We start from the raw sequence: 13,783 nt of genomic DNA, 5'->3' as shown, positions 1-13,783 counted from the left end.
TTGCGCGTGTATGGGATCATGCCGGCTCTTCCAATGGTGCCAAAAGTGGGAAAGTTAGGAAAGAGAGGGGTGTTATGTGGGCCCAGGCACAGTATGAGTGGTATAGTGTGTACACCCTAAATGACAATGGAATCTTGCTGTTTGGCATGTGAGTGAATAGTCTTCTCCTTTTAAAATGTCTGGTTGAGGCTGACAAAGCAAAGCACACAAGCAAGGTATGCATGCACATGAAAATGGTCAAATTTGGAATTGAACAATTGTATATTTAAATTTGAGATAAATATACAGGTGAAAGTGCAGACGGGAGCAAGCCAAACAATGGCGTTTCCTCTTAGTGTGCTTTGTGTACATTGCTTTGTGAGTGTGTGTACATGTATATTGTCATGTTTCCTCTGGGCGCCACATATGTGGAATAATAAAGTGACTCATCAGGGGCGTTTGTATCCTCACTTCACCCCCACTGAGCAGGCTGAGGGGCTGTGAGACTGCTGGTGGAAGGAAGGAAGGACCGTCTTCTCGTCTGTAATTAGAAATCCAGTGTTCATTTGGGTATATTCAAAATGAAAAGCTTTCTTGTGTAACAGCCTCATCTCACGCAACGTGCTTGAATGCCACCGATTCAGCGTTCTCCTGAAGCCGCCGTCCTTTTTCATTCTGTTGCTTTTTCTAATTGCCTGTATAAATATTGCACCGTGTTGGCCTCATGTTGTGGTTCCTTTTCTGTCGAAGCTTGACAAGCTTAATTTAGGTTTGTTTTGACAAACCCTTAGCTGGTTGTGCATATGTTTGTTGGCAATGAGTTCATCGGACAACCGATTTTCACAGCAGACGAACTACTGTATGTGCTCGTATAACTCATATGTGCCACAGCAAGTCGTGGTCTTTATTTCAGATGGGATTATATGCTGCAGAAGGGCTGATTTACACATGCAATACATTAGCAGTGTTGGGAGTATTAGCGTTATAAATAATACCTCATATTGTGGCCATTGCACGTGGCTCACATTATTCTTCCTGTCCAATAGCGTGATTAGTATCTGCTCGTTGACCAAAAGACAGAAGTACAAACAATCGAGTGTACAGCACTTCCATTTTTGGGAGATCTTTGTCCTAATGTCGCTTCCCTTTCATTGTGGCAGTGCAATGCACACACAATCCAGGTTTTGTCTCACTTCTGGCCAACAATGGATGGCTATTCAGTTAATGACAACACTGTTAAAAATGAGAACTAACTCTTCTACTCCTGAACCACTGCAAACAAAAGGGTGAAAATTTGGCAAAACAGGCACCCACACTGTGTTGCCTGCACTATCATTTTTCTGGCAAATACACCACCTGGTGGCGCTGTTAATAAACCCCAAAAGTTGACTTGAAATGTCAGGAATCATTGCAAAATTTGGTTTATCGCGGTTAATTGGTTCCAGACAGTACCATAATAAGTGAATTTTGGCGAAGTAGGAGTTCTTATTTATAAATGGAATATTGTAGTTAGAGCATAGAAAACCTGTTTACGATCTTTTAAATACAGTTTTTAACTTTATTAAACCCTCTAGACATGAAATAACATAAATATAGTAACCTTTACACTCATTTTACCCAATATAGTAGACATAATAACAGAAAATAAGACACATTAGACATAAATAATACGTAGACGTAGACTCACACAATAGCCATGGCTGTTGTCTCATCAATGTAACGTTACTGACACCAAGAGACTAGTGTAGAAAACTACATATCATGTCTTTGAATGCTGCATATTTCTATTTTCATTAATTTAGCCATTTTTATGCTTCAAAATGCTTAATTTAGGCCAATAATATCTAACATTTGGTTAAATATGTCTATTGTTGGACTAATCCAGTAGTCAACCACAAAACAGCACTAATTTATTAAGCACAACGTCTTTGCAGGGGCACCTAGCTAAGTATCCGTCTCATGATTATAAATCATTGACGATATCCGTGCAGTGGAACCCGCTTATGTCCACAACCTGTCAATGTGCATCTCAGTAATTTCGATATTGTACACAGCATCACATCTTATCAAAGCATCTTCCTGATGGAAAATGTTGAGTGAATCCACTTGTGAGACACTGCACTCTGCTGAATTCATAGCTGGAGCACTTTTTCCCCTGTAGATAGCGCCATCAAACCACTTTCTATTGAAACCCCCCCCCAAATTATTCACAATTTACGGCAGAGAAAAGAAATCTGGGAATGAGCTGGGATCTACTGAGCATTGCAGTCTTTGTAAAGGCAAGTCTTTGCATTACGAGTACATACAATACAAGGTGGAATGCCGCCGCCTCTATGGGGAAAACTTTGTTCAAATAGTATTTTTCTGTGTGGCATAAACAAGAAAATAGTAAGGCTGGTATTTGAAGTGAAGGGTGAGATCGGGACATTTGATCTGTGGTATAATGAAGTATTAGCTTCCATTACAGTGCAAGCTTAACCTTTTTACAGAGCACCATTGAGCGCTTGCCAGCAGTCATCAATATTTAACAGCTGTTGCTATTATGAAATTCTTTATGGGCTAATGTGGCTCGCTGGCTTGCACGCAAGGCCTTGGCCGCCCGCCAGCGGCCTGTCAGGAGGAAGGGGTGGGAGGGATTGACAGACGGCTCGCTCGCGTGACAGCCAGGCCTTGATCGACCAACTTTTTTTCTCTCTCTCTCTCTCTCTCTCTCTCTCTCTCTCTCTCTCTCTCTCTCTCTCTCTCTCTGTGTGCTGTGGGTTTCCTGGCTGCATATATACACACACACAGAAGATGAGACAAGGGGGCGGGAATAGGCAAAGGAGGTGGCTGTATGCCAAGTCGGCCTGAATACACACATATGCACACACACACACGCGCAGATGCACGCACACACAGTGTTTTCTCTACTCACGCAAGCCTTGTAGCGAGGAGGAGACTTGTACGTTCAAGTCCGGGACTCTTTCAGAGCCAAACACACAGCTGAGCATCAGCTGCCAAAAGATGGCACCATGCTGCTGAAATGAAGAGAGAGCCTGACCATGTATTATAATATATATCAGGGGTGTCCAAACTATTTCCACTGAGGGCCACATACTGAAAAATGAAAGGCTGCAAGGGCCACATGCTATGAAGTTATATGTATTTCAAGAAAAAAAGAATGCATCTCAGCTTTGTGATATAGGTGAAAAACGTATCATTAGTACAAACTTTTGTCTTTGCTCTTTTATTCTCCATTTTTGATGTTTTTTCAAATTTTCCAAATATTAATTGTAAATTTTCTTTCTTTTTGTAATATTAGGACTTTATTCTCACCATATTTTAACTTTTTACCCAAACAAATTTTCCAAAAATTTAAACATTAGTTTTGACTCATTCGTGTTCTCACAGTATTGCGACTTTTAGAAAATAACATTTTTATTTAATATTTCAACTCTATGCCACTAAAATGACATTTATTTTTCATCAAATTACAACTTTTTACTTGTTAGAATACAACGTTTTTTTCTTCATAGTTTGACTTTTTCCAATAAAATTACAGCAGCTTCTTTTCATTTTTTTCCAACTATTTAAACTTTTTTCTTGAAAATGTTCTTCTCGTAATTATGACTTTATTCCCTTCTCATTATAACTTTTTCCGCAACCTAATTTTCCCAAAATTCCAACCTTATTGTTTTGCTTGTTTCTCATGAAATTACAACTTAAAAAAAAATGTTTTTTCTTGCATATTTCAATTTTATCATACTAAAATGACGTTATTTGTCTTCATAATATTACAACATTTTCTCATTAGATTACACATTTTTTCTCTTAATATTTTGACTTTAGTCTTTCATTTTTGCTGTTATTGTTAAATTATATTTTTAAAATGTGCCAGGGGCCAAAAAAAAATATTATATATATATATATAGGTCATATACACATTAGCATAATATATATATATTGTCCAATACTGTGCAAAAAACAACACTTTATTAAATTGCATTGTTGTTTTAATGATTGGGTGTTGACAATACTGCAAATTTTGGTATTGATCCAGTATTGATGATGCTGATACTGATAGTTATGATAGTTTTTAACTTGAAAAATTTCAAGATCATTGAATGATTTTGCCCTTAATTTGTTGATCATGATTATAATCACAATAAACCACTGTTAGTTTATGTGGTGGAACCCATGTTATTACTGCCATCCTTTTATTTTGCAGCTTACTTTGCACTGAACCGGACGTTGCTGTGTGCACATAATGCTGTGTAACTAGACAGTAGTTATGTTGCAGTTGTTGGACAATAACACAACATATGTCGACATAAATGGACCCATTTTTTTATAGAAATTACACACTTTGTAGGAGTAGGAAGTCAACTTAATCAACATTAGTCTGCTTACTTTCTTTTCCTTACACCTTGTTGAGTTGAATGAGCCACAATAAGCGAAGGAAAAAGTAAAATACCTGCAGAGTTAATCATTTGCTGCTACTTGAAGTGGATGTCACGTGGCATGCATGATAGTGGTTGCAACTTAAATTAAATGAGTTTTGCACAGTACAGTAGAATATGTTTAATTATTAATGAATGAACTCTCATGTATGTTTATGTCGTGTTATGCTAACTTAAGTACCTGTTTGCTTGGGCTGGTGTTGCATGCTCAGTGACAAGGCCAGGGTTAAAAGCGGGCAGCAGCTGGTGTTGTGTCTACCAGCGTTTTTGTCTTTGCTCCTCACTGCACATTGCTGCGGATGGTAGCATGAACTAAGAGAGCGGACCTGGAGTATTAACAGGCGCTCATGCGTAGTCACGATTTATAAAACACTGGTGCCACAAGTCCGAGTCATGCAACTCCTACTTGAGCACTACTCAACATAATGTCATGCCATTCCTCTCATGTACACTACAAAGGTCCGTTCTGAAATATTAATCCTTGCGTTTTTCAGTATTTTGTGGAACATTTCGTTGATGTTTTATTCCCATTAGCTCCACAGTGGCATGCCAGTGACACGATGAGTCCACAGAGACATTTCCCTTCCTCTTCCACTGCTCTCAGCCTTTTGTGTATATATATATATATATATATACAAAATCATTGCACTTACAATTACAAGTACAGTAACTAAGTATTCAGACAGTAAGAGTTCTTACAAAGTTCTTACTTTGGACTCGAGTTGACATTATCATCAAAGACTTGCAACTCGACTTGGACTTTGACATGAATGACTCTGGACTTTTGTCAGACTTTTGTCAGATGACTCGAAAACACTTGAGATTTTTAGTGAATGTGTTGAGTAAAATGTGCGTCCATTAACAGTATTTAACTAACGTCATCGTTATTATGTCATTTTCCATTTTCAGCAAGACAACATATTTTCCCTTGCCTCATTGAATGGATCTATTACCGTCCAATCAGGTTTTTGAACAAACAACGAGGGTGTGGATTACATTTCTGTCCACTGACTAAATCCTGAATGGCATGTCAGCACTCTTTTTCAGCGCTGCTCTTATTTTATTTAAAAAAATCAAACAATTCAAAATGCATTCATTGTATTCTGCAAATTTAGTAGATTGTTCCATTGTTAAAATAACATTTTATTTGGGAGACTCTGTGCTTATGACTTGTAAGGACTCAAAAATGTCGAGCCCATGATTTTGAACTTGCTCGACCTGTCTTGTCTTGAATCGACTTGGACGTCTTTACTTGAGACTTACTGTAGCTCAAGACTTGAGACTTAAGACTAAAAACTTGAGACTTACAAAATACTGACTTGCTCCCACCTCTGTGACATTGCAAAACCAGTCTGAAATCACCCCAAAACCTAAAATCTGAGTAGGGAAAATTTTGATTTATTTTTTTTTTTTACCGTAAAAATGTGTCCAACATGTAATGCAGAGGTGGGAGAAAGTTAGTGTTTTGCAAGTTTCAAGTAAGTCTCAAGTTTTTAAATCTCAAGTCTCAAGTAAAGACATCCAAGTCCAAGTCAAGGCTCAAGACAAGACAGATAGAGTCAAGTCCAAAGGCTTGAAATTTTCAGGTCCTTTCGGTTTAGTGTCTCCCAAATAAAATGCCATTTTAACAAGCAACACTGTATTATATTTGACAAATACAATGAATGCATTTTGAATTGTTTTACTTTTTAAATAACAGCAGCATGACAAGACTTAGTCACAGAAAGAATGCTGACATTTAGGATTTTGCACAGAAATGTAATCCACACATTTGTTGTTTGTTCTTAAACTTGATTGAAGGTTAACAGATGCATTCAATGAGGCAGATTCTGTGGGAAAATTTGTTGTCTTGCTGGAAATAACATAACGTTAGCTGAATGCTTTTGAATGGGGACACATTTGACACATTCACTGAAAATGGCAAGTATTTTCAAGTCATCAAACAAAATAAAGTCTGAGCCAAGTCCCAAGTCATTGATGTCAAAGTCCAAGTTGAGTTGTAAGTCTCTGACAATATTGTCAAGTCAAGTCCAAAGGCATCACATTGTGACTCGAGGCCACACCCCTGTCGTAATGAAACTTACTTATAACTTATAACTTGGAATGTGAATCAAAAATGCATATACACGTTGAGCAAACAACAAAGACAAATGTAGTCAAAGCCAGGCGAGGCCTCCGGCAGTTGCAATTTGCTAGCTACTGCATATGCACAACAAAAAATGTGTACCATTCCACAAACAATGTTTTTGTACGCCTCAAGAAAGCTGAAAATAATATCCTTGATCTTCCAGAAGGAAAACTCAGGCCTGTTTTGGCATTTCAAAGTCTTGATGTGTGTCTTTGCATCAGTTGGCACTGTCGGCTCACCCTTCTCCCTGCAACCAAACGGCTATGGATGATTTGAGTGACTGAAGGCAAGCGTTTTTCCCACCAGTAGGAAGGTGGTGGTGGCCTTCTTATACCTTACAAATGAGAAACAAGATGACGACACAATGACAAAATCATGGTGAACATTACTGATTATAAGTCTGGTTTTACTTGATTGATTTTCACCATTTAAAGACTCAAGTCTTCACTTTCCACCTGAGTTGAAAGGGAGCATCTATGTGGCTGCTTCATCCCGCTACGCCACCTATTATGCGTCCACGAGTTGAATGTGTTAAAAACAAGAGAAAGAGTATTAAAGTGGCCTCCTTGCATTCTACCATTTTTCTGTACGCGGCCTTTGAAGGAAAACGTTTGGAAACCGCTGATCTGTTGGCTTGAGATCAGACCACTGACTTTGAATAATATTCCATGGATTTGCCTTGAGAGAGTCTTGATACTGTGTCTGTTTGAGCTATTATGGGCGTCGATGTGCGTTTGTGCTGAAAAGAACGGATGGAGGTTGAGAAATTAGATGTAATTGGTAGGAAGTAGGCTGTAAAATCAAACAATACCGCTATGTGTGGTCAAGTCACATCACTTTTCCCCTCTGCAAATATGTGGGTGATTAACACGTGTTTGCTTTCGGTGGTAATTCTGCAAAAATGAGCCCTGAGAGATTTGAAGCTGGACACGTTGGACAGCAAGCACATCCCGTTGCTTGTCACTTTTTACCTCACGCTTGGACCATTACATTCTCTGTTTTTCCTTGTCCGTCCACAGCAGGGGAAAAAACAGAGGCAAGGAAAGCAAAGCTCAAGACACGAGTAGATGAATAGAGGCAGCATTGTTGGCAGAGGAAGTGCCTGTGCCGATAATTAATCATCTCGCATGTTTGTCTTTCCTGATTCCATCCTCTCCAAGCGCTGCCGTAAGAGGGAAAACAAAAACACGCGAGGCGTTGACGGAGGAAAATAAAGAGCTTTAATTGATTCATTTCCCTCTGCAATGGTTTCCACCAGTTGGATGATGTTGCAGTGATTTAGGAGAATAGCTGTGTGTGTGTGTGTGTGTGTGTGTTGGCTGTCTGACTATGTTTGTTTGTACATGTTTGCACCTAAGGCGGTGACAGAATACTTTATTAGCTGGCAATTATGAGCTAATGAGCAATTCAGTCACCAGCAATTAGTGTAATTACATGGTAATGAACCGGTTGTAACGAGGGTAAACAAGCAGCTTATACCACTAACGTTTTATAAATTATGATTAGGCAGTTATAAATGACTTAGCGCATTTTTTAAGGTCACTCAATGCAATTTTGTAATCCAAGAAATTGTTTTACAGAACACCACAACAGTGGTTTTCCGGGTTTTTTAGATAAAGAACCAATTAAGTTATAAAAAGCAACAACTAACCACGGTGTAAATATTCATAAACAATATGTCCGCCTATACCAGAGTGGTTCAAAGTGCGGCCCGGGGGCCATTTGTGGCCTGAAGCACAATAAAAAAAATTAAACAAGAAAACTGAAAAAAAAAACAGCAAAAGTTGAAAAAATACTAAAATAATACTAATAATACACTTTCTTTCAAAATATATAACTTTTTAGTTCATCTACATGGGTTGATTTTAGCCTGTTTACTAAGTGAAAAAAACAAAAATAATAAAAAAATAATAATTAGAAATTTTAGAATGAAGGGGGTTTTGTTTTAATATTTTTTCAAAGAAAATATCATTCAAAAATTGAATAAGAATGCAGAACCCAAATAAAAATGGGGCAATAAGGGAGAGGACACCTTACCTCCCAGTCTATTTTTCATTTTGTGTGTGTCTGTTTATACCCTTTTAAAGGGTATAAAGATAAACCATAAAGGAAATTAGTAATGTTGACTTACATGACAATTAACTTTGCTAATGTTATAATATTTTTGTGGATCTCAGGAGGTTAAAAAGCACAAATAAGACATTTATGTTGCATATTAGAGATTACCTACATCATGAAATTGGTTGTAAATGGCCTGCTGTGATTTGAACAAAGTCAAGCTGGAGCGAGGGTGATGAGGATGATGGAGGTCGTAGGACAGATGAGAGGGTGGAAGAAGTTTGAAAGGGGGAGGATGTAATGGGGTTATGTGATGGGGGTGGGGTGTTGCCGATATATAGATACATACATTCATATTTTTTTATAATGAGGCTGTGGTGTGTGTGTGTGTGTGTGTTGCGTGACTAATCTGTGCCTGCTACAATGAGTGACGGAGCAAAGGGCTGATCTCTTGGAGTGAGCCACATGCCCCCTGACAGCACGCCCATAAGAGAAACACGCAAACATGTATCAAACACGCAACACGCGCGTCACCTATATGCACATGTGACAATCCTGCACGCCACATAGGCCACGCGGGCTAATTGCACCGCATTGGAAAGACAGTACTGTTGGTAGACCTATAGGGGGTTGTATACGTTTAAAACAGTATCACCTACATCTTCTAGCAGATGGCAGAGCAGGAGGATGTAACCTGTGTTAGGAGATTAACACAAGATTAGAATTGCCACTTGGCATCTTTCTTTCTCTTTCCAGGGTGAGAACAATAGTGCCAGGGGCCGAAGGAGCCCACTTTCAGGTCACACGGGGACATTGTTCGTACTGAAGAAATGTGTCTTGTGAAATATTAGATGCTGCCTTTTTTGTGTGGTTTTATTGCCTTTATTTATCTGATGCCTTAATAATATATTATATTGATATTTATACCTATATATTACTTTTATATTATTTCGTAGTAATGTATGTGTATGTATTTACAGTATGTACAGTATATTTGTACCTGTACAAGTATTTCTCTCAAATATTTTTCACAAATCTGTCAGTGAGCAAGATAATCCATCCACCTCACGGGTGTGGCATATGCAGACAGCATGATTGTTGCACAGGAGTGCCTTAGGTTGGCCTTTTATTGTGGCCAGCCTAAGGCACACCTGTGCAAAAGTCATGTTTTTACTGAGTGCAGATACTGTATTAAATTAAATTAAAAAAAAAATTAAATATGTTTTTTGTGTTATTTTAAAAAGTATTAGATGCTGCCTGCTGCCTGCCTGGAAGTGTTGCATGTTCAAGTCAATATATCGTGTGAGAGAAATCCAGTAAAGTCATGAAATCCTCCACTCTTTTTGTCTTGTTAGGTTAGGCTCACCGTGCTCTAGTGCTTGGCATTCATGGAGAAAACCACCCAGACTTACTACCACATTGTACTTAGTACTACATTGTACTGTTAACGTTTTCCACATGCCCTTTCTGACTTGTGTAACGTATTGTAATTATTATAGAATTAAGTCTAATAGTCTGTTGTCGTGCATTGTTTGGCTGGATTGATATGTAACATATGCGAGGCCACAACATTCGGTACACTTGCACAATCAAATGATCCGCATGTGCACTCTGAGTGATGTAAGAAACTGTAATGTATATACAGCAATGAAAATACCTCTTGCCAATTTATGGTGGGGTTTTTTTTTCAGCTGGAAGATTGAAAGTCAAAATTTAACAAAGTTTGGCAAGAGTTTGAATAATTTTTGGTCTTATCTGTACTGACAACCAATATGATGCTTATTTATAGACAAAGTTGTCCATATATATTCTTTTATTATCAATATGATACCTCTCCAAATTGCACTCACACAATAACAGCTGTTTATTATTATAGTTTGCAGTGTTTTTCCACAGCAAATATTGATGAATCAATACTTCTCTCACCAAGCATGGTGAATGTATGCAAGGTTGTTAGATCTGAACGATATAAGTGTACCTAATAAAGTGGCCTGTTACTGTCCGCTTCAATGAAAATTGTACTGTATTGTACTGTTTGTTTTACTGTATGTGTTCTTCCTTTTTTCCCCTCAATGTCATAGCGAACCAAGATAAGACGCCGAGGAAGCACATCATCAACGCTGCATCTTCCAACCCTGAACCCAGGAAAGAGAGCATTCCAACAGGCACCGCCGTCAATGAAAGTGGCCTCCTCTTGGAGGTAAGACATCACAAAGGCGATCGTGTAACACTGTACACAACTTTACGTGATGCGCGAGATGAATTCTGAGTTAATTGAAGAATGGGGAGGGACAATTTGTGTGTGTGGGTGTGCATGTGTGTGCGTGTGAGAGACCTTCGCCCTATGCCCTGACCTCTTTTGCCTGGTTTGCGGTGTAGCGTGACATATGGATGAGACTGGAGTGTCTGAGCTGATGAAGGCGCTGGGGACTCACACATGTCGGTGCGTGTGTGTGTGATTGTATGAGAATATTGGTCTGCATGCACATGTGTGCGTGTGTGAAAGTGAGCAAAAAACGAGCGTAAGGACGACACCCAGCCTGTCAACACCAATCAACGGAATCCCAAGACGTGTTTTTTTGCCACTTGACCTTCAACCTTTAAGTGCAAATTAGAATAATGCATATATTCATTTAACTCATCATTAATTCAAATAATCAACACACGCAGCTTCGCTTGTCCGTGGACATTAGCACACAAAACCAAGCAAAGCGTATTTGTTGATAAATCAAATCACTGTTTGACGTGCAGTATCCTAATGATGACACTGATCACAGCCCGACAACTATGAGCGCTCACACACACGCAGAGGCGAGCTGAGCCACTGATGCTTCTGTTAACGTGTTAGGTAGTCTCAATAGGATGGCAAACAAAAGACTAGATTGACCGTAGTGATGCGCCGCCTCCCGTTGCGTGACTCAACCTGCACGAGGGCCTCCTCGCAAACTGTGCATTAGTTGTTACGCTGAGGGGATGATGATGATGCCGCAGAGGGACAAGAGATTGTGCGTGTGTCACCATTCGTGCGCTTGCCGCTTTTCGTTGCGTTTGTGTATATTTGATGTGAGATATGATAATACATACTTTCGGTACACAGTATCTCACAAAAGTAAGTAGGCCTCACATTTCAGCTAGCATTTTTTTTTTATTTTATCTTTTCTTATTTTCTTATTTTCTTATTTTTTATCTTTTCTTTATTTTATCTTATTCTTTTCTTATAGAAATGAAACATGGATATACTTTAGGGTTTGGGTTACAGTGCCGGGGGTTAGTGGTTATGGGTTAGTTGAATTTACAGTGGTACCTTAACATACGAGTGTCCCAGGTTTCAAGCCGTCTCTTGGTGGATTTTTTTCTTTAAATTGTGAGCTAAAAGTCGGTTTACGAGCCGCTAGTTGGCGTAGCAAATGCCTGTATTCAGTTCAGCCAACTCCGTTAGCACCCTGTTACCAGATGGCATAGCCGAAAACAGCTGTTTGGAGGGCTTGTGTGATGAGTCGGCAGGGATAAAGGCAGAAGTGTGACCACTACATGGTAGTGATGGGAATTTCGGCTCTTTTAAAGGAACTGGTTCTTCAAACAAAAATATCCAACTATTTACAGTGAAACAACACAACATCAACCAATTACAAAAATGTGCAAAACTAAGAGAAAAAGCAGCCTCCGAATAACAGTTATTGCTAATTATTGCAATAACGAAGTGCCTCACACACGGCATCACACACTTTCACCAACGGCTTTAACAGAAAAAAAGACAAGAAAAAACAACAACAAATAGTTCACTTCTAAGAGCCGACTCCAAGGCTACGTTCACACTGCAGATCAATCACGATTTTTTTGCTCATGTGTCTCGTATCTGATTTATTTCACCGTACAATTACGTTTTTTTCAAATGCGACTCAGGCCGGTATTCTTGTAATCCGAAAATTATTTTAAAAAACATGTCAGGGAAGCGGCTCACATCAATGTCCCACCACTCCTAGCTCTGACATCCACCCATACGCTCCTCGGAACAGACATCGCAGCAGGTTTCCCACAAACTGCCATAGCCAAAAGTCTTGCCGTCTTTCTTCTAAATCTCCTACGCAAAATCATTTGATTAAGAAAATGTTGACTCCCGTTGCACAAATTTCTTGAAATTGCCACAAATGTGCCAAGGAGAGCACAAATTGAGGCAATGTTTACTCCCCTAAACACATGGTTTTGCACATGCACGTCACCTCCTGTGCACTTTGACAAGTCGCATTTGTTTGTTAATGTGAAAATAAAAGATCGGATAAAGAAAATTTAAATAAAAACAATTGAGCATTATACCGTGCTTTGTGAACGTAGCTGTTTCGTTCGCAAACGGCCCATCACTACTCAACGGTGAAATGGGCGTGTGTCGGTTTGAGACGAACAAAGCGCAAGGGAAAGTGCCGCCGATTTATTTGCGTTTGTGCTTGCGTTTGGACAGACTAAAACCTGCATGTTGCACGACCCGTGTTTTCATACTCCACACTGTTGAAGTCATTGGACCAAGAAAAGTATGTTCTTGACATAATGAGCCAATTTGTACTTTTTTTTTTTTTTAACACAATATTCAATATTTATAGGTAAATTTTTTTGTTTTTTGATGGGACCAGAAACGGATTAATGGCATTTCAATTAATTTCAATGGAGAAAACCGATTTGACGTACGAGCTACGTGACGGAACAAATTAAACTCGTAAGCCAAGGCACCGCTGTTTATGAATTCAGTGTACAGCTTTTAAAGCAGTATTGATCTACTATCCACTGAAAATAAGTCAACACACATTATTGTCTAAATAGCTGTTAATAAAAAAGTAAAGTTAATTGTGTTCATACTAGAATATTTTTCTCCTGTCATGTACTGTATGTAAATAATCACCTCTATGGAGAAGTATGTTCCTATGCAGGTGTAGAGGTGTACAAGCATGAGAATGAGTAGAAATCTCAGTGACTCATTGCTAACTAAACATCACTGTGAACAATTAGCATTGATTCCACTGGATGTCCTCCAGCACATCTACTTGAATTATTAGAGTCAAATTCTGCATGAGGAATGTGTGTACGCCTCCTGGCAGCAGGTCTCTTATTTTCATCCTGAACCCAGTCTGGCTGTCTTTGTATGGTTAAATCAAATGAAACAAGACAACTTTGCTTCTCCTCGTTGGCC

The 13,783-nt window shown here is 38.9% G+C and overlaps 2 protein-coding genes across 6 annotated transcripts in view; one reads left to right on the top strand and one right to left on the bottom strand.

The window, feature by feature from the left end:
* The window catches only part of pigm (phosphatidylinositol glycan anchor biosynthesis, class M), an 82,338-nt gene that overhangs the window by 37,492 nt on the left and 31,063 nt on the right, over positions 1-13,783 (bottom strand). For 2 of the 4 annotated variants that reach the window (XM_054764858.1, XM_054764859.1), the window contains exon 10: positions 2,894-2,993. The exons of the other annotated variants lie outside the window; for them this stretch is intronic. The gene's annotated coding sequence lies outside the window, so the exon portion shown is untranslated. The remainder of the gene's footprint in view (positions 1-2,893; positions 2,994-13,783) is intronic. 4 annotated transcript variants of the gene reach the window in all.
* The window catches only part of ahrra (aryl-hydrocarbon receptor repressor a), an 82,119-nt gene that overhangs the window by 53,089 nt on the left and 15,247 nt on the right, over positions 1-13,783 (top strand). For both annotated transcript variants that reach the window (XM_054764837.1, XM_054764838.1), the window contains one exon: positions 10,686-10,804. In XM_054764837.1, the coding sequence (XP_054620812.1) occupies positions 10,686-10,804 (119 nt within the window). The remainder of the gene's footprint in view (positions 1-10,685; positions 10,805-13,783) is intronic.

This window comes from Dunckerocampus dactyliophorus, chromosome 21 (genome assembly GCF_027744805.1).
Source record: "Dunckerocampus dactyliophorus isolate RoL2022-P2 chromosome 21, RoL_Ddac_1.1, whole genome shotgun sequence".
Lineage (NCBI taxonomy): Eukaryota > Metazoa > Chordata > Actinopteri > Syngnathiformes > Syngnathidae > Dunckerocampus > Dunckerocampus dactyliophorus.
Note: the sequence above shows the minus strand (reverse complement) of the source record. Positions and strands in the feature narration are given on the sequence as shown.